The sequence below is a fragment of the Siphateles boraxobius genome, unplaced genomic scaffold (assembly GCF_051911475.1).
Source record: "Siphateles boraxobius isolate OS27281-9 unplaced genomic scaffold, OSU_SipBor_1 193, whole genome shotgun sequence".
NCBI classification, from domain to species: Eukaryota; Metazoa; Chordata; class Actinopteri; order Cypriniformes; family Leuciscidae; genus Siphateles; species Siphateles boraxobius.
In genome coordinates, this window is record NW_027508803.1 from 124,845 (window position 1) to 147,542 (window position 22,698).

General features: G+C 38.4%; 1 protein-coding gene across 3 annotated transcripts; it reads left to right on the forward strand.

Annotated features, from left to right (window-relative positions):
• Nucleotides 1-5: 5 nt before the first annotated feature.
• Nucleotides 6-21,174, forward strand: LOC143744083 (cadherin-related family member 1a). Of its 3 annotated transcripts, none has more exons than XM_077235474.1 (17): nt 6-372; nt 779-874; nt 1,173-1,318; nt 1,428-1,478; nt 7,853-7,942; nt 8,036-8,122; nt 14,797-14,907; nt 15,082-15,225; nt 15,320-15,398; nt 16,138-16,238; nt 16,336-16,539; nt 17,940-18,092; nt 18,172-18,336; nt 18,554-18,621; nt 19,462-19,690; nt 19,871-20,125; nt 20,381-21,174. In XM_077235474.1, the coding sequence occupies exons 1-17, from the start codon at nt 60-62 to the stop codon at nt 20,969-20,971; spliced, it is 2,883 nt and encodes a 960-aa protein (XP_077091589.1). In that variant the 5' UTR covers nt 6-59; the 3' UTR covers nt 20,972-21,174. The 3 variants fall into 3 exon arrangements, with proteins under 3 accessions (XP_077091589.1, XP_077091588.1, XP_077091590.1); XM_077235473.1 differs by having other exon boundaries at nt 222-372; nt 14,761-14,907; nt 20,381-21,111; XM_077235475.1 differs by lacking the exon at nt 1,428-1,478 and having other exon boundaries at nt 222-372; nt 14,761-14,907; nt 20,381-21,111.
• Nucleotides 21,175-22,698: the final 1,524 nt, after the last annotated feature.

Genomic DNA, 22,698 nt, shown 5'->3' on the forward strand with positions numbered 1-22,698 from the left:
TTCATATAGCAGAATGAGGATGTATTAAAGCTTCTGTCCTTCAGTTTCATTTGGTTCTGATGTTACAGAACAAACTTTCTCAATCAGACCTGTTATATTTCCCGGTGAGGAGCAGGTGTGTGTGTGTGTGTGTGTGTGTGTTGTTCCAGGTCTCAGTCATGAGCTGCAGTGAGTCACAGGATTACTGCGTCTGCTTCTCCTGCGCTCTCACACACACACACACACACACACACACACACACACACACACACGCTCGCGCGTGCGCCTCTAAAGACGTCTTCAGATGGGCAGCGGCTGCTTCTTCACTCTCTCTCTACAGAATGAGGAATAAACAGACTTTACTTCTTCTCCTCTCGCTGTGTGTGTATACAGGTGAGTAACAGTGTTTCTGAGAGACTGTAGTTTAATCACATTCAGATCTCGAGAGTCTCAGTAATCCTTTAAGTATAGTGGACTGAGCAGAGCTGTGCTTCTGGGTTACTTGTCCTTTACTCTACACCTTTAACTTTAAACATGATAATTTACTGTGGAACGCTTGTTTTATTTTTAGAGTAGTTTTCTAAAATACATGTAATTCTCACTTACTAAGAATTGGAACTATTTAGAATTGGTCCAAATGATGATTCTGTGTCACTGATTTCACTGAATGCTGTTTCAATCTGACAAAGACATCACAACCTACACTGTATTTCTTCAAGTTTTTTGTGTGAACATCCAGATGTTCAACATTTGAAGTGTATTTCTGTGTTATTTGATGCTGAGTTTTCTGTGTTTTCAGGCAAATCGGATTTCGCACCGTATTTCTATGATAATGGATCTGGCAGCAACAACGGAAACATGGCGCTTTTCAGCATCGCTGAAGACACAGCTGTGGGTTAGTGTTCACACACACCTCTTTAGTGTTCACACACACCTCCTGCTGTGTCCGAAGAACAGAACATCTCATACTGTATATGCACAGACCACAGAACAGAGATATAATGAGACAAATCTCTGATCATGCTGAATTCATATTTGTTGTGTGCAGAAATTCATTTCTCTAAATCATTTTCATGAAATCAGATATTTAGCTCATTGTAATGGGACACGAGTGGCAGTGGGATTAGGGGTTAGGGGTTAGGGGTTAGGGGTTAGGGGTTAGGCTGTATATGAACACATCTGGTTCTCCACAGGGACTCATGTGTACACGCTGAACGGCTCCGACCCGGAAGGGGAACCCGTGACCTACGGCATGACCTTTGATAAGGGATCCAAAGAGAGTTTCAGCGTTGAGCCCAAATCAGGGAATGTGACGCTCGTGGAAAGTTTGGACAGAGAGGTGAGTATGTGTGTGTGTCATTACAACCGCACAATATAAGGACATTAATCAGATTACCAGCTGAAGTCTGAGATTTGTGTTAATAATAAAACTTGTTTTGATTGTTAAGTTTCAGGATGAGATCGTTGCATGTGTGACCATCACAGACGGAAGAAACAAGGTGAAAAAACACCATTACAATTAGATTTAATTACAGACTAACTTCTTAAAGTGAAGCGTGTCATTGTTTGTATGTTCAGCTGTTAGAGGCGTGTCGGTTTCAGTCGCTTTCAGTCATTGGTCAGTTTGACTGTAAAGAGTGAAACACTGTCAGTGTGTTTGACTTCATGTGCGCAGACCGATCGCCTCTGACCCGAAGAGGTGCATGTTGGGTAGAAATGTGCAGACCGATCGCATCTGACCCGAAGAGGTGCATGTTGGGTAGAAATGCACAGACCGATCGCCTCTGACCCGAAGAGGTGCATGTTGGGTAGAAATGCACAGACCGATCGCCTCTGACCCGAAGAGGTGCATGTTGGGTAGAAATGCGCAGACCGATCGCATCTGACCCGAAGAGGTGCATGTTGGGTAGAAATGTGCAGACCGATCGCATCTGACCCGAAGAGGTGCATGTTGGGTAGAAATGCGCAGACCGATCGCATCTGACCCGAAGAGGTGCATGTTGGGTAGAAATGCGCAGACCGATCGCATCTGACCCGAAGAGGTGCATGTTGGGTAGAAATGCACAGACCGATCGCATCTGACCCAAAGAGGTGCATGTTGGGTAGAAATGCACAGACCGATCGCCTCCGACCCGAAGAGGTGCATGTTGGGTAGAAATGTGCAGACCGATCCGATCTGACCCGAAGAGGTGCATGTTGGGTAGAAATGCGCAGACCGATCGCATCTGACCCGAAGAGGTGCATGTTGGGTAGAAATGCGCAGACCGATCGCATCTGACCCGAAGAGGTGCATGTTGGGTAGAAATGCGCAGACCGATCGCCTCCGACCCGAAGAGGTGCATGTTGGGTAGAAATGCACAGACCGGTCGCATCTGACCCGAAGAGGTGCATGTTGGGTAGAAATGCACAGACCGATCGCCTCCGACCCGAAGAGGTGCATGTTGGGTAGAAATGTGCAGACCGATCCCATCTGACCCGAAGAGGTGCATGTTGGGTAGAAATGCGCAGACCGATCGCATCTGACCCGAAGAGGTGCATGTTGGGTAGAAATGCGCAGACCGATCGCATCTGACCCGAAGAGGTGCATGTTGGGTAGAAATGCGCAGACCGATCGCCTCCGACCCGAAGAGGTGCATGTTGGGTAGAAATGCACAGACCGATCGCATCTGACCCGAAGAGGTGCATGTTGGGTAGAAATGCGCAGACCGATCGCATCTGACCCGAAGAGGTGCATGTTGGGTAGAAATGCGCAGACCGATCGCATCTGACCCGAAGAGGTGCATGTTGGGTAGAAATGCGCAGACCGATCGCATCTGACCCGAAGAGGTGCATGTTGGGTAGAAATGCGCAGACCGATCGCCTCCGACCCGAAGAGGTGCATGTTGGGTAGAAATGCACAGACCGATCGCATCTGACCCGAAGAGGTGCATGTTGGGTAGAAATGCGCAGACCGATCGCATCTGACCCGAAGAGGTGCATGTTGGGTAGAAATGCGCAGACCGATCGCATCTGACCCGAAGAGGTGCATGTTGGGTAGAAATGCACAGACCGATCGCCTCCGACCCGAAGAGGTGCATGTTGGGTAGAAATGCACAGACCGATCGCCTGTGCACTGTGACTGACACTTTCACAACACTGATGTGTTAGCAGGACGGCTTCTGCTTATGTTCATGTTCATGTTTATATTCATGTTTATGTTCATGTTCATGTTCATGTTCATGTTCATGTTCATGTTCATGTTTATGTTTATATTCATGTTTATGTTCATGTTCATGTTTATATTCATGTTTATGTTCATGTTCATGTTCATGTTTATATTCATGTTCATGTTTATGTTCATGTTTATATTCATGTTTATATTCATGTTTATATTCATGTTTATGTTTATATTCATGTTTATATTCATGTTTATGTTTATATTCATGTTCATGTTCATGTTCATGTTTATATTCATGTTCATGTTTATGTTCATGTTCATGTTCATGTTCATGTTCATGTTTATATTCATGTTCATGTTCATGTTCATGTTCATGTTTATATTCATGTTCATGTTTATGTTCATGTTTATATTCATGTTTATATTCATGTTTATGTTTATATTCATGTTTATATTCATGTTTATGTTTATATTCATGTTCATGTTCATGTTCATGTTCATGTTTATATTCATGTTCATGTTTATGTTCATGTTCATGTTCATGTTCATGTTTATATTCATGTTTATATTCATGTTCATGTTCATGTTCATGTTTATGTTTATATTCATGTTCATGTTCATGTTTATATTCATGTTCATGTTTATGTTTATGTTTATATTCATGTTTATATTCATGTTTATGTTTATATTCATGTTCATGTTCATGTTCATGTTCATGTTATATTCATGTTCATGTTTATGTTCATGTTTATATTCATGTTCATGTTTATATTCATGTTCATGTTTATGTTCATGTTTATATTCATGTTCATGTTTATATTCATGTTCATGTTTATATTCATGTTCATGTTTATATTCATGTTTATGTTTATGTTCATGTTTATATTCATGTTCATGTTCATGTTCATGTTTATGTTTATGTTTATATTCATGTTTATATTCATGTTTATATTCATGTTTATGTTTATATTCATGTTCATGTTTATATTCATGTTCATGTTTATGTTCATGTTTATATTCATGTTCATGTTCATGTTCATGTTTATATTCATGTTCATGTTTATGTTCATGTTTATATTCATGTTTATATTCATGTTTATGTTTATATTCATGTTTATATTCATGTTTATGTTTATATTCATGTTCATGTTCATGTTCATGTTCATGTTCATGTTTATATTCATGTTTATATTCATGTTCATGTTCATATTCATGTTCATGTTTATGTTTATATTCATGTTCATGTTCATGTTCATGTTCATGTTCATGTTCATGTTCATGTTCATGTTTATATTCATGTTCATGTTTATGTTCATGTTTATATTCATGTTTATATTCATGTTTATGTTTATATTCATGTTTATATTCATGTTTATGTTTATATTCATGTTCATGTTCATGTTCATGTTCATGTTCATGTTTATATTCATGTTTATATTCATGTTCATGTTTATATTCATGTTCATGTTTATATTCATGTTCATGTTTATGTTCATGTTTATATTCATGTTCATGTTTATGTTCATGTTCATGTTCATGTTCATGTTTATATTCATGTTTATATTCATGTTCATGTTCATATTCATGTTTATGTTTATATTCATGTTCATGTTCATGTTTATATTCATGTTCATGTTTATGTTTATGTTTATATTCATGTTTATATTCATGTTTATGTTTATATTCATGTTCATGTTCATGTTCATGTTATATTCATGTTCATGTTTATGTTCATGTTTATATTCATGTTCATGTTTATATTCATGTTCATGTTTATGTTCATGTTTATATTCATGTTCATGTTTATATTCATGTTCATGTTTATATTCATGTTCATGTTTATATTCATGTTTATGTTTATGTTCATGTTTATATTCATGTTCATGTTCATGTTCATGGTCATGTTCATGTTTATGTTTATGTTTATGTTTATATTCATGTTTATATTCATGTTTATATTCATGTTTATGTTTATATTCATGTTCATGTTCATGTTCATGTTCATGTTATATTCATGTTCATGTTTATGTTCATGTTCATGTTTATGTTCATGTTTATATTCATGTTCATGTTTATATTCATGTTCATGTTTATGTTCATGTTTATATTCATGTTCATGTTCATGTTCATGTTCATGTTTATATTCATGTTCATGTTTATATTCATGTTCATGTTCATGTTCATGTTTATATTCATGTTCATGTTCATGTTCATGTTCATGTTCATGTTCATGTTTATGTTTATGTTTATATTCATGTTTATATTCATGTTTATGTTTATGTTCATGTTCATGTTCATGTTCATGTTCATGTTCATGTTCATGTTCATGTTTATGTTTATGTTCATGTTTATATTCATGTTTATATTCATGTTTATGTTTATGTTCATGTTCATGTTCATGTTCATGTTCATGTTTATATTCATGTTTATGTTCATTTTCATGTTCATGTTTATATTCATGTTCATGTTCATGTTCATGTTCATGTTTATGTTTATGTTCATGTTTATATTCATGTTTATATTCATGTTTATGTTTATGTTCATGTTCATGTTCATGTTCATGTTTATATTCATGTTCATGTTCATGTTTATATTCATGTTTATGTATATATTCATGTTCATGTTTATATTCATGTTCATGTTTATGTTTATGTTTATATTCATGTTCATGTTTATGTTCATGTTTATGTTCATGTTTATATTCATGTTCATGTTCATGTTTATGTTTATGTTCATGTTTATATTCATGTTTATATTCATGTTTATGTTTATGTTCATGTTTATATTCATGTTTATATTCATGTTCATGTTCATGTTTATATTCATGTTTATGTATATATTCATGTTCATGTTTATATTCATGTTCATGTTTATGTTTATGTTTATATTCATGTTCATGTTCATGTTCATGTTTATATTCATGTTTATATTCATGTTCATGTTCATGTTTATATTCATGTTTATGTATATATTCATGTTCATGTTTATATTCATGTTCATGTTTATGTTTATGTTTATATTCATGTTCATGTTTATGTTCATGTTTATGTTCATGTTTATATTCATGTTCATGTTCATGTTTATGTTTATGTTCATGTTTATATTCATGTTTATATTCATGTTTATGTTTATGTTCATGTTCATGTTCATGTTCATGTTCATGTTTATATTCATGTTTATGTTCATTTTCATGTTCATGTTTATATTCATGTTCATGTTCATGTTCATGTTTATGTTTATGTTCATGTTTATATTCATGTTTATATTCATGTTTATGTTTATGTTCATGTTCATGTTCATGTTCATTTTTATATTCATGTTTATGTTCATGTTCATGTTCATGTTTATATTCATGTTTATATTCATGTTCATGTTCATGTTTATATTCATGTTTATGTATATATTCATGTTCATGTTCATGTTTATATTCATGTTCATGTTTATGTTTATGTTTATATTCATGTTCATGTTTATATTCATGTTCATGTTCATGTTCATGTTCATGTTCATGTTTATGTTCATGTTCATGTTCATGCTTATGTTTATGTTTATGTTTATATTCATGTTCATGTTTATATTCATGTTCATGTTCATGTTCATGTTCATGTTCATGTTCATGTTCATGTTTATGTTTATGTTCATGTTCATGTTCATGTTCATGTTATATTCATGTTCATGTTTATGTTCATGTTCATGTTCATGTTCATGTTTATATTCATGTTCATGTTTATATTCATGTTCATGTTTATGTTCATGTTTATATTCATGTTCATGTTTATATTCATGTTCATGTTCATGTTCATGTTTATATTCATGTTTATGTTCATGTTCATGTTTATATTCATGTTCATGTTCATGTTTATATTCATGTTTATATTCATGTTCATGTTCATGTTTATATTCATGTTTATGTTTATGTTCATGTTTATATTCATGTTCATGTTCATGTTCATGTTTATGTTTATGTTTATATTCATGTTTATATTCATGTTTATATTCATGTTTGTTTATATTCATGTTCATGTTCATGTTCATGTTCATGTTTATGTTCATGTTTATATTCATGTTTATATTCATGTTTATGTTTATGTTCATGTTCATGTTCATGTTTATATTCATGTTTATATTCATGTTTATATTCATGTTTATGTTTATGTTCATGTTCATGTTCATGTTCATGTTCATGTTTATATTCATGTTCATGTTCATGTTTATATTCATGTTTATATTCATGTTCATGTTCATGTTTATATTCATGTTTATGTTCATGTTCATGTTCATGTTCATGTTTATATTCATGTTCATGTTCATGTTCATGTTTATATTCATGTTTATATTCATGTTCATGTTTATGTTCATGTTTATATTCATGTTCATGTTCATGTTTATGTTTATGTTTATAATCATGTTTATGTTTATGTTTATAATCATGTTTATGTATATGTTTATCTGCTTCGACTGGAATGTTTGGGAAATAATCGTTCATTTAGGATTTTGTTTAATGCTGTTAGTTGTGCCAAAATTAAAAACTTCACTTCTAAGAAGTGGTATAGCCTTTGACGCTGGATTGCAATTATAATTGTTCATTAATTATTATTTAGTCCCATAGTCCTCTGCATATTATTGTGTTTAAATGTGCTTCAATGTACATTTCTGACGTTTTTGATGCATATGCAATTTTTCAGATCAAATTTACTTTATACCTCGTTTCTCCAGGTGGTAGAAAATGTTCGAGTGTTTATCACAGATGTTAATGACGAAAAGCCTGAGTTTTTAAATCGACCCTTTATAGTGGACGTCCCTGAGGTAAGAGTCAAAATCAGTTTGGAAATTAATATATATATATACATACGTGTGTGAAATAAAACACAGTCCGCATGATTGTGATCTGTGTTGAAGGACGTTCCCTCGGGCAGCAGCTTCTACAGAGTCCAGGCCGTCGACAGAGACATCGGCTCCGGGGGAAGTGTTTCCTACTTCCTGCAGGTGAAGAGAAACTACTTCCTGTGACATCAGTGTCACTCTCAGGGGAATGAGATTAATATAATGACCACTGATGATGAGTTTAATATAATGACCACTGATAATGAGTTTAATATAATGACCACTGATAATGAGTTTAATATAATGACCACTGATGATGGGTTTAATATAATGACCACTGATGATGAGTTTAATATAATGACCACTGATGATGGGTTTAATATAATGACCACTGATGATGAGTTTAATATAATGACCACTGATGATGGGTTTCGATGATGGGTTTCGTCTGTCGAGGACAGTCATGTGGGACGCTGTCGAACAGACACTAAAGTGCCATCAGAAAATGTGCTGCTACTGGATTAAATTTCAATTACATTTATGCAGGTTGAGGTTTAGCCTGGTTTACACACACACACACACACACACACACACACACACACACACACACACACACACACACACACACACACACACACACACACGAGTGTCTGGCCTCTAGTGGAAAAACTAGAAAACTCAATGTCTAATATTCTTCTACTTTTTTTAAACAACCCTTTTCATCATTCCTGATATAATTATTACACACTCAGCTTTTATGAGCTCAAATCAATAGAAAGACTAGAAGGAATATTTGTACTTTTACAAATCCACTTGTCACACAGGGCCGTTTACTACTCATATACTACAGATACACTACTCATATAGATACACTACACATATACTACAGATACACTACTCATATACTACAGATACACTACACATATACTACAGATACACTACACATATGCTACAGATACACTACACATATACTACAGATACACTACACATATACTACAGATACACTACTCATATACTACAGATACACTACTCATATACTACAGATACACTACACATATACTACAGATTCACTACACATATAGATACACTACACATATACTACAGATACACTACACATATACTACAGATACACTACACATATACTACAGATTCACTACACATATAGATACACTACACATATACTACAGATACACTACACATATACTACAGATACACTACACATATACTACAGATACACTACACATATACTACAGATACACTACACATATACTACAGATACACTACACATATACTACAGATACACTACACATATACTACAGATACACTACTCATATACTACAGATACACTACTCATATACTACAGATACACTACACATATACTACAGATACACTACACATATACTACAGATACACTACTCATATACTACAGATACACTACACATATACTACAGATACACTACTCATATACTACAGATACACTACTCATATACTACAGATACACTACACATATACTACAGATACACTACTCATATACTACAGATACACTACTCATATACTACAGATACACTACACATATACTACAGATACACTACTCATATACTACAGATACACTACACATATACTACAGATACACTACACATATACTACAGATACACTACACATATACTACAGATACACTACTCATATACTACAGATACACTACACATATACTACAGATACACTACACATATACTACAGATACACTACTCATATACTACAGATACACTACACATATACTACAGATACACTACTCATATACTACAGATACACTACACATATGCTGCTCATACACTTCACATATACTACACATATACTACAGATACACTACACATATACTACAGATACACTACACATATACTACAGATGCACTACTCATATACTACAGATACACTACTCATATACTACAGATACACTACACATATGCTGCTCATACACTACACATATACTACACATATACTACAGATACACTACTCATATACTACAGATACACTACACATATGCTGCTCATACACTACACATATACTACAGATACACTACACATATACTACAGATACACTACACATATACTACAGATGCACTACTCATATACTACAGATACACTACACATATACTACAGATACACTACTCATATACTACAGATACACTACACATATGCTGTTCATAGACTACACATACACTACACATATACTACAGATACACTACACATATGCTGCTCATACACTACACATACACTGCGCATACATTACTCATACACTGTTCATAGACTACACATACACTACTTATACACTATACATACCCTATTCATACACTACTTAACCTAAAGGACACTCACCTAAAGGATTATTAGGAACACCATACTAATATTGTGTTTGACCCCCTTTCGCCTTCAAAACTGTCTTAATTCTACGTGGCATTGATTCAACAAGGTGCTGAAAGCATTCTTTAGAAATGTTGGCCCATATTGATAGGATAGCATCTTGCAGTTGATGGAGATTTGTGGGATGCACATCCAGGGCACAAAGCTCCCATACCACCACATCCCAAAGATGCTCTATTGGGTTGAGATCTGGTGACTGTGGGGGCCATTTTAGTACAGTGAACTCATTGTCATGTTCAAGAAACCAATTTGAAATGATTTGAGCTTTGTGACATGGTGCATTATCCTGCTGGAAGTAGCCATCAGAGGATGGGTACATGGTGGCCATAAAGGGATGGACATGGTCAGAAACAATGCTCAGGTAGGCCGTGGCATTTAAACGATGCCCAATTGGCACTAAGGGGCCTAAAGTGTGCCAAGAAAACATCCCCACACCATTACACCACCACCACCAGCCTACACAGTGGTAACAAGGCATGATGGATCCATGTTCTCAATCTGTTTACGCCAAATTCTGACTCTACCATCTGAATGTCTCAACAGAAATCGAGACTCATCAGACCAGGCAACATTTTACCAGTCTTCAACTGTCCAATTTTGTTGAGCTCTTGCAAATTATATCCTCTTTTTCCTATTTATAGTGTAGATGAGTGGTACCCGGTGGGGTCTTCTGCTGTTGTAGCCCATCCGCCTCAAGGTTGTGCGGGTTGTGGCTTCACAAATGCTTTGCTGCATACCTTGGTTGTAACGAGTGGTTATTTCAGTCAAAGTTGCTCTTTTATCAGCTTTAATCAGTCGGCCCATTCTCCTCTGACCTCTAGCATCAACAAGGCATTTTCGCCCACAGGACTGCCACATACTGGATGTTTTTCCCTTTTCACACCATTCTTTGTAAACCCTAGAAATGGTTGTGCGTGAAAATCCCAGTAACTGAGCAGATTGTGAAATACTCAGACCGGCCGTCTGGCACCAACAACCATGCCACGCTCAAAATTGCTTAAATCACCTTTCTTTCCCATTCTGACATTCAGTTTGGAGTTCAGGAGATTGTCTTGACCAGGACCACACCCCTAAATGCATTGAAGCAACTGCCATGTGATTGGTTGATTAGATAATTGCATTAATGAGAAATTGAACAGGTGTTCCTAATAATCCTTTAGGTGAGTGTACATACCCTACTCATACAGTACACATACCCTACTCATACACTACACATGCACTGTACAAGTCAAGTCAAGTCATCATCATTTATATAGCGCTTTTAACAATGTAGATTGTTTCAAAGCAGCTTTACAGAGATAAACATATAGTTTAAGGTAACAGAGATTGGTTTGGTTTTATAGTGGTTCTTGAATAATGTTTTTTCCAGCTAAAGTTAGTTTTGATTGATTCACTTCCGTCTAAATGATCATTTGTTATTAAATTAGGGGCCGCTAAGACGACACCGTTCTCTCTAAACAGACTTTAAACGTGAACCTGTGATAGACGCTGATGGCGTTCACATGTGCATTAAGAATTGATTTCATAGTTATGTGCGTTTGAATATATGTGCGCAGGTTTGTAATTCCCTACAAACCATGCCTAAACAAACTACTTGTCTTGCCTATAAATTGCCTATAAATCTTGCCAGAATTTTATTTTATTTTAACAGTTCGGGTAGGTACGCAAACCGAAAAATTCCACAAGGCTTTATCTGTAGAGTGGTATAGGGATCCTCCATAGGGAGAGGCTAGTTGGCACTTCAGCACTGCATTGTCATCCGGTCCAGGCGAAAGTCCTTCGTCAGATCTGGAAACGGCCTGGATCCGGCAGGCTGCGGGAAAACCTTGGGATAAACAAAGACACTAAAATTAGCATAGATGCCATTCTTCTTATGATGTAACGAGTACATCAGGATTTAAGGGAAGTATTCATATACATACACTACTCATACACTACACATACCTTACTCATACACTACTCATATACTACAGATACACTACACATATGCTGCTCATACACTACTCAATTCAAGTCACCTTCATTTATACAGCGCTTTTAACAATATGGACTGTTTCAAAGCAACTTTACAGTGATAATAGGAAATTAAAGTAACAGAGATTGTTTAGGGTTTACAGCTCTAGAATAAAGTTTTTGTCCAGATAAAGTTAGTTTTGATTGATTCACTTCCGTCACAGCGATCACTAGTTTTTAACTTAGCTGCCGCTAACACGACACCGTTCTATCATAAAATTCTTTAATGCGATCCGGCCGCTCATTTGCATAAAACAGTGCCTGGTGGCTCTGAGAATTTTTAGCGCTTCCGCGTAGCCGCGTGAACCGGAATTATCCCAACAATGTTTTATCATTACAGAGGTAAAGGGAAGGAGGCGTTCACAGGGTAGAGACTAGTGGACACTTCAGGACTGCGTTATCGTCGTGTCCGGGTGCAGGTCCTTCATCAGATCCGGATACGGCCTGGATACGGCAGACTGCGGTAAACCTTGGGATAAACCTGCTTCCCGGACAATGTTAGGAAGATTGTTCCAAAGTTTTGGTGCTAAATAGGAAAAGGATCTACCGCCAGCAGTCGATTTAGATATTCTAGGTATTATCAACTGGACAAAATTTTGAGATCGCAATAGACGTGACGGACTATAATGCGTTAAGAGCTCGCTGAAGTACTGCAGAGCTAAACCATTTAGTGCTTTGTAAGTAATCAGCAATATTTTAAAATGTATACAATGTTTAATAGGGAGCCAATGCAGTGTTGACAGAACCGGGCTAATATAGTCATACTTCCTGGTTCTGGTAATTCTCTAGCGGCTGCGTTTTGGACCAGCTGTAGTTTGTTTATTAAGCGTACAGGGCAACCACCCAGTAGAGCATTACAATAATCTAGCCTTGATGTCATGAACACATGAACTAGTTGTTCTGCATTTTTCATTGAGAGCATATGACGTAATTTAGATATATTTTTTAGATGGAAAAATGCGGTTTTACAGATACTATTCACGTGACTTTCAAATTAAAGATTGCTATCAAAGAGCACACCCAGGTTCCTAACCAACGACGTGGACTTGACAGAGCAGCCATCAAGTGTTAGACAGTATTCTAGGTTATTACGTGAGGAAGTTTTTTGTCCAATAATTAGAATCTCTGTTTTTTCAGAATTAAATAGTAGGAAATTACTAGTCATCCATTTTTTATATCAGCTATGCATTCCGTTAATTTGGTGAATTGGAAAGTTTCGTCAGGGCGTGAAGAAATATAGAGCTGAGTATCATCAGCATAACAGTGAAATCTAATGCCATGCTTCCTAATAATATCTCCTAAGGGTAGCATGTACAGAGTGAACAACAGCAGCGGTCCTAGTACTGAGCCTTGTGGTACACCATATTGAACTTTTGACCGATAAGACATCTCTTTATTTACTGCTACAAACTGACAACGGTCAGATAAGTATGATTTAAACCATTTTAATGCAATTCCACTAATGCCAACATAATTTTTGACACTATTATCGTCAATAGTGTCAAATGCAGCACTAAGATCGAGTAACACCAATAGCGAGATACAACCACGATCGGATGATAAGAGCAAATCATTTGTGACTCTAATGAGAGCAGTCTCAGTGCTATGATACGGTCTAAATCCTGACTGAAAATTCTCACAGATACCATTTCTTTCTAAAAAGGATACTGCCGTTTCTAGTATCTTTGACAGAAAAGTAGATTTGATTGTTGGGTTTTTTAACAAGTGGTTTAATCTACACATTAGGGTTAGACTGTGTAGACTACACATGTGAAGACTACACATTACATTTAACCTAACACTACACATACACTATACATACACTACTCATACACTACACATACACTACACATACACTACTCACACACTAACAGCGGCAGTCCGAACCTCCTCATGGTTAAAACTCTAGATATTTGGATCTAAACAATGCATAAAGGGCATCAGTGTTGCTCTGAGAAACCAGATTCTTTATAATGCGTACTTCATGATCATATTGTTTCAGATATCACCTGTGTCACATTCATCGTCACTGTCACCTGAGTTCTCGCTTGTTACCATGGTTTCTAATAAGTTTGGCACCTGTTCCCTCTTCTGCTGGTTATTTAAGCCTTTCTATTTTTTCTCAGTTCAGTGTCCTGCATTAATTGCTGTAGTAGTTATAGTTCTGGGTGTTCATTAAAGCCTCTTGTAAATAGTGACATCTCATTCTTGTTGGATTCCCTACACGCATGCTTGTATCTACTACACGCTTGTAGTGGGGTTCAGCGTGTGCCATTTGATTTTTAGTCATCTGTCAGAATAGATTGGTCTGAAACGGTTGAGTTTAAACACAAACTGACTGTAATCTTGACAGACATGTTATATATTTCAGGAAAGAAATCTTCATCAGTTGTCGTTTCGTTTGCAGTCCAGCAGTAAGTTCACCATCAACGGTCACAGTGGCGTTCTGCGCATCAGACCTGGTGAATCGCTGGATTACGAACTCGCCAGGACTCATTTTATCACTGTTGTTGCAAAGGTGAGCAGAAAAATCCTAGTTTGGGGTGTTTGCTTTGATCTTTCCTAAATGGCTTTATGTTGTAAAAATGAAGTTCAAAGATGAGAAGAATTTCCTCGGAACATCGATTCCCATGTGGTCATTTAATTAAGTATCAGATTATTTGTATGTTTCTGTGCTATATGTCTGTTTCAGGATGGAGGAGGTAAATATCATGGGAAATACCAGGTTATGACCTCGACAGCTATCGTAACCATCAATGTCCTTGATACCCAGGATTCTCCTCCAGTATTTGTTGGGACTCCGTATTTTGGATTTGTCTATGAAGTCTCTGTACCAGTAAGTATGACACTATTTCATATATACATATATATTTCTACAATCCCTGAGCTTTTATGACAATGTTCTGTCTTTTTGTCTGCGTTGTGTCCAGGGTTCAGAGATATTCACTGTTTTTGCCAAAGATGGGGACCAGAACAGCCCCAATCCCATCCATTATTCCATTCTCAATGGTCAGCTGCGTTTATTGCTTCAGCGCTGAACATCTGCATTCATGTTATCTAGTTCATTTTATCTACCAAGTTCTGTCTTAATAATGTTAGATTGTGCTAAATAGTGTCAGGTGTGGGTGGTGAAAGGAGCGAGGACTCAGGTGCAGAGTTGACGGGCTTTTTTAATATTAAAAATAAAACAAAATACAAATAAAAATACCCAGAAGGGGAAAATTGGACCTTGACTTGACGACAGCACAGGACTGAAAACACAAGGAGAATAAATAGGGAGAGCAAACACAGCAGGTAACGATGGAGGACAGGTGGGGCAAATGAATCAATAATCAGGTAACAACATGGGCGGAGTTAGACAATCACAGGAGAGCACATGGCACAAGGAAACGCACAATCCATGTGTTCACACCAAACATGACTAAAACACAAGCACATGGCCAGTAAAACAAATCACAAGCCATGTGCTCAAACAAAACGAGACATGAACACGCAGCTAATAAGAACACTCATAAGCCCCATGTTCACACAAAACATGACAACATGAAAGCACACAGCTAGTGTTAAACAAGCTGTGTGCTACACAGTACAAGACAAAACAAGAGTGTCAGGGCTCTGTCACAAAACCAAGAAATAGACTACACATAAGTGACAGAACCCTGACAAAGAGCTTCATAGTTTCACTAATGCTTTGGAAGTTCATCTAAATCTATCGTACGACGTCTGTCTCTTCTTCTGTTGGCTAAAGGCAGCGACGGCTTCTTCATCATCAACAGCACCAGTGGGAGTATCAGCCTGACATCATTTCCAGTACAGCTGAGGAATGAGTTATATGAGTTAAAAGTCAAGGTTGGCTGTAGTTATAATATGAATATCAGTAAAGATTGAGTATGTTTTTATAAGTAGTGTCATGCATGACATAAGACTTTCTTCATGTTAAATCAAGGCTTCAGAGGTTGGACCTGACAGTGAGTTTGTTGACTTCGCCGTGACCACAGTCACGATTCGTGTGGTGGACCTGAACAACCACCCCCCCACCTTCTACGGCGAGAGCGGGCCACAGAGCCGCTTCGAGCTGACCATGTACGAACACCCGGCGGAGGGAGAGATTCTCCGAGGCCTGAAGATCACGGTCAACGACTCGGACCAGGTGCAACAGTCAACATTAACCATTAAACATAAGTTTAATTGCATTCACTAGGGGTCGGCAGCCATTCACCGCGGCGAGAGACAATCTTGCCATTCATGTAGAGAACGTCCCTGCATTCCAATCTACATTTTGATAATATATGTGCAGAGCTATGAATTAGGGCTGCAACTAACGATTACTTTGATAATCAATTAGTTGGCCAATTGTTTCTTCAATGATTCTTCGGATTTAGTAAAAAAAATAATAATTTTGTTTTATCAAATTGACAAAACACACTATTCCACATTATGCTCAATGCTGTCCTTCAAACAAACGTGCCAACTGAAAGCTATGAAAACATATATAGTGAATCTATATCTATGCTATATGCAAAAGAGCTATAAAGCAAAGGGACAGTTTAAATCCCTACATTGAAAAAGAAGATAATAATTAAGATAATAAAGAAAAAGAAAAAAAACTCATTGTTAACAGATAAGAGGAATGTTCTGCAGGAACACACACATTCACTCTGGATACAGTAATCCATTTCTGTGTTTTCTTTATCCTGCTTACGGCTTACATTTTTCAGTCTGAGCGCGTAACAGGGAAGCCATCATTATCACGCTAATGCTCATGTTTAGGGCAGCTCGGATCACACAACTTTCCAGCTCACTGTTTCCTACACTGTTTTTACACGCATTAGTTCCATAGAAATGCGTTATTCAGTGCTGAAATTTGACACGACTGGTGGAAGTTTTCCGTGCACGGTGGGCAGACGCGACTAATCAATAATGGCATTGGTTGTCGATGATATTCATGGTCGATTATTATGAATACTCTGAGTGTGAGAATGAAACTGCAGGTGGACAGAAGATCAAGGCTGTACTTCCAGTGTGAATCGCACAACTCAAGTTTTGTTTCAGTGTGAGTGCATGAGGCTCACAGATTGTTCTGCTTTCAAAAAACTAATGTTGTACGCATTATACACACACAATGATGGTGATGCTCAAACTGCAACATTCACACATGCTTCACATTGGAAATCAAAGTCTAATTTAGACTCGTAAAGTTTTAATTTTTTTTAGAATTCTGCACTGATTGATCATATCATGCTGGGTTAACATCAGGTTTCATCTGTGCACACACGTCACGCACACACACGCACGCACGCACGCACGCACGCACGCACGCACGCACGCGCACACACACACACACACACACACACACACACACACACACACACACACACACACACACACACACTTTCACACACACACACACACACACTTTTATCTTTTAACACTAACCTAACCCATGTCAATTTTTTTCAGAAGTTTCTTCTAATAAACAGTTTTCTGTGGGTGTTTTAGGTCTTCCCAGTATTAATGTACCGTATTTTATGACCTCTGCCGCTTCATCAGGGAGCGAATGCGAAGTTCCGACTGTTTCTGGTGGGACCGTCTCGAGTTCTACGTGTGGTTCCTCAGACGGTTCTCAATGAAGCCCAAGTCACCGTCATCGTGGAAAACTCAACCGCCATCGACTACGAGAAATACCAGTTCTTAACATTCAAGGTGTGATCCTGATCCTACTTTTGCTCCTGATGATCCTTCAGTGTGTGTTTGATTCTGAGCGTTTGGTGCTGTGTTCCAGCTGTTAGCGGTCGAGATCGACACTCCAGAGCGCTTCAGTGCCACCGCAGATATAGTGATCAATCTTTTGGACACAAACGACAACGTTCCAAAGTTCTCATCAGAGTTTTACATCGCCAGGATCCCGGAAAACTCCCCAGGAGGATCCAACGTCGTCTCAGTGACCGTGAGCAGCGTGTGAAATGATGTTCAGCCTTTACCGAGACATGAACCCTAAGTGCTAAATGTAGGCAGAGTTCTCAGATGGTTTGCTCAGCCGGTGATCGAACAAATGATCCAGTTTGTAATCAGGGCAATATTTTCAGCTCCAGATCTTATATTCTTATATTGAGTGTTTTCATGCATTCTGTGTCCACGTTTAACGCGTATGTGGTGTTTTCCAGGCAGCCGACCCCGACTCAGGGCTTTGGGGAGAAGTGAAATACTCCATCTACGGCTCTGGTGCAGATCTGTGAGTTATCTCTCAACACTGAACACTGTGGATTCAGATTCGTGATTATATGCTGAGCCTTATTCAGAGCTCCAATTACAGAGACGGTCTGCCTTTACATAACATTTGGTTCCGTCATCTGTTTGGATTAAGCTTTTCTTAATAATAGATGTAACTCTTCAAACTCATGAGATTTTTGCACTAAAGATACCTAAATGATGGATTCAATGGCAAATCTGACACAGAATGGGACCAAACTCCCGTGTGTTAGTTTAGTCAGGTCAGAGATGCACAGATGCGCCCGCTGTCCCAGTGTTAATGAGGCCAGTAAAGGACTAAAGGACGAGCACAGAACAGCTTACACACAGACTCCAGTGAGGGAGCAGATAATCTTGTTATGGGATTGGAGGAGTAAAAATAGCATCTCCACACCCCGCTAGTGAGTCAGGCCCAATTAGCGCGTGATTTGACAGCTGGAGGCAGAACACATACGGATAATGAAAAACCTGTAAATTTATGCCTTGATTCTTCCCCAATACAGAAGGCAAATTATAATGGTGTGAAAAATAGCAGGTTTCTGTCTGACTGTTAATTTTCACACTGACAACTAGAAAAACAGCTGCTTAAAACCCAGACTAAATGACAAGTTCTTATATCGGCTTTAACATCAGACACATACCTGCATGTTTATTTTGGATCTTCTGTATTTTAACCCATCATTACCACACTGAAATGGTTCTTGTTCAGTGCAGGATGGTATTCATCTCACTTTTTAGACATTTCTCATGAGTTAGACATCATTTGAGATGTTAACTACCTCATAGTTTTAAATAAAGTCCTGTGATTATTTGTCTGTTTCAGGTTTCTCATTCACCCCACGTCTGGCATCATTTACACGCAGCCCTGGGCCTCTTTAGATGCTGAAGTCAAGTCAAAATATAATTTCTATGTAAAAGCTGAAGACACTGAGGGGAAATACAGCCTTGCAGAGGTTTTTGTAACTGTGCTCGACCAAAATGACCATCGGCCAGAGTTCAACCAGAACTTCCTGGAAAAGACCATGATCATCGGGGAACCGGTGCAAATACAGGTTTGTGGGCTTGTAGTTTTCATTCTTTAACTAAATTGGCCCCCATAGTTGATTAGACCGAATCTCTCATTGTGCCTTACGGCATGAACTCCCATGATCCCACAACCAGATGAAGCAGATCGTCACTAATGGTGTAAATGTGAATGCTAGGATTGAGACTTGACTCCAGTTTGTGTTCAGGCTGTGGATGAGGACGCAGAGGAACCCAATAACATCATTGAATATTCCATCATGAAAGCCGATCCAGACGGCATCTTCGACATCAACTCGTCCACAGGAGAGATTAAGCTCAAGCCGTACATCAGGTCTATGGAGATCGTGCAGAACATCACCAGACAGAAGGACTGCAGGTGGTCAGTTCTGGTCCAGGCCCGGGATCGAGGCTCTCCGTCCTTCAGCACCACAGCGGTCGTGAACATCGACATCACCGAGCCGGTGAGACCAGGGTGTGCGCTGGGGGAATAAAACGACTTTGAATGATTCTTTTTTTTAATTTTTGTGTTTGTGAAGAATACATATTATTACCATGTACAGCACTTTGGGGTATGATGCGATTGCCTTGATACAGGAATCTGGAGTGTGTGTGTATATACAGTTGTTTTATTGTGCCATGGTACAACCACGGTACTTCTTCATGTTGTGTACATTATTTACAACCCTTTCTTGTAATATCTCTTTCTCTTTTCTCAGAATGGGCTCAAAGGGCCCATGGGCGCGTTTCTAATGCAGAGCCGAGAGAATCCACTGAAAGCTCTTGGCCTGGCGGTCGGTTTCATCTCTGTTATGGTTCTGGTGACAGTTTTGATCTCCACTCTTCTGTTCTTTCGCAACACAAAGTCCAATAGGATCAGACCAGCGCGGCGCATCATTCGCAGGAGGGCCAAAGAGCCTCGGCACTGGAGCTTCAGGCCAGCGTTTGGACACGACCGTGACCGCGATGAGGATGATGAAGACACGAGTGACAAGATCAAGGGAAACAACAGCAGCTCCAGAACCAAGCGACCCATTCCCAGCGCTCCGGTCCTCCCTCCTCCTCCTCCAGCAGCGACCGGGCCTCAGCGGATCCAGCTGGACCCGCGGGACCACCAGCGGGACGTGGCCTCGGTGTCCGGGCCGACCGGGCCTCAGCGGGACCAGCGGATCCAGCCGGACCAGCGGGACCTGCCCTCGGTGTCCGGGTCCATCAGCCGCACAACTGGAATCAGCTCCGCTCTCGTGTCGGAGCTGAAAATGAGAATAGAACAGAAAATTATCGAGGCAAATCGAGGTTATTATTACTGACACACTCCACATGTTTTACGTGTGTATTTGATGGACCAAACGTTTGATGTCACAAGCAGCTCTTAGTGAAGAATGTTTATTTTTGTGTGAAAGTGTTTTTAAAGTGGCCATCTGGTTCAGCTAAAGTGTTTCTGTTTTTCAACATGGCACACAGTCTTTGTGATTATATGATCTAGCTCTTGTTCTTAAAAAAAAAAAAAAAATCATAAAAATGCTAAGTAACTTGCCAATACTGGTCTATGCACAAATGTGTCTGTAAGCAGAAAACCGTTTCAGTAATGTACACCTCGAGCTCTTCATCGAAATCACAGTCCTGCTGCTCTTAGACCCGTTTATGCTCTAGTTCTGGTGATCTCTCAGTAATCTCATAATTAGCTCCATACCGCCATCTTTAGGTTTCATTCCATTCAGTCTAAACAATCGAATCATTAATCCCTGTAACGACCCTCTCTGTCCATCGTTGTTCTATAGATGTACGTAGATGTATGTCAGACTGTCTGACTGTATTTCTTCTTTGAACAACTTTTGCCTTGAGGATCTTTGGTGAAAGTCTATGACTGTACGGACATCTGAAACCAGACTCTCTCATCTAGTTATTGCTGTCAAAACTGTTTTTTTTTTAATTCTTTTGTAAAGAATTATTCACTGATATTTTGAAAGTGATTTAAGAGCAGATGAAAATCCATGTGCTATTTGTACGGCATATCAAAATGTCAAGTGTGTTTATTATGTAAACTCTGTGCTCTAAATCTGTTTAGAAATAAAACGTTTTTAAGGTGTTATTTAAAAATGAAAAAATGAAAAGAGTCTAATATCTTCTTCCTACTATTAAATTTTTTACTGTAAAATTTACATTATCTCATTTATTAAACATTTGTATTCAAGGCAACTTGAAAAATAAGTTTTTCTAAGTAATTCATCATCGAAAAAAAAGTTTTTGCAGTGCAACAATATACTAAAGTTGAAGAGTAAATCAGAGCAGTGCAGAAGCTACCCACTGAAATATTTTTCACATCTTTAGATCATTATAATATTAATTGTAATTGTATGTGGGGGGAAAAAAACATTCATGGGAAAACAAAAGTGCATTTTTGCATCTATTCAGTCCACACACTAAAAAACCTCTGGAACTCTGGTGTATGAGATGCAGATGTGCATTAATATAACTGTGCGCTGCTGTTCCCTTTCTGAGCTCCTCGTCATCTTCACCTCAGCAGATTCTCCACACACACCGACACACACCCGCGTGTCTCGCGTCTGCTGTTCAGCTCGAAGCAGTGCATTCTGGGCTGGCTCGTGCAAACACAAATCCCAGCAGCCACTGCCAGCACCAGGCCACACTTTCACTGACACAGACACTGCCCGTCACAAACACCACACTGCCCGTCACAAACACCACACTGCCGTCACAAACACACACACTGCCGTCACAAACACCCCACACTAACGTCACAAACACACACACACTGCCCGTCACAAACACACACACTGCCGTCACAAACACCCCACACTGCCGTCACAAACACCCCACACTGCCGTCACAAACACCCCACACTGCCGTCACAAACACCCCACACTGCCGTCACAAACACACACACACACTGCCCGTCACAAACACCAAACTGCCGTCAAAAACACACACACTGCCGTCACAAACACCCCACACTGCCGTCACAAACACACACACTGCCGTCACAAACACACACACTGCCGTCACAAACACCCCA

Bases quoted from the DNA above. Each gene is read 5' to 3' on its own strand.
- LOC143744083 (XM_077235474.1), top strand. From the start codon at position 60: ATGTTACAGAACAAACTTTCTCAATCAGACCTGTTATATTTCCCGGTG. The intron at 15,226-15,319 runs GTAAGTATGACA...CGTTGTGTCCAG, and splicing joins TCTATGAAGTCTCTGTACCA to GGTTCAGAGATATTCACTGT. The intron at 15,399-16,137 runs GTCAGCTGCGTT...TGTTGGCTAAAG, and splicing joins CCATTATTCCATTCTCAATG to GCAGCGACGGCTTCTTCATC.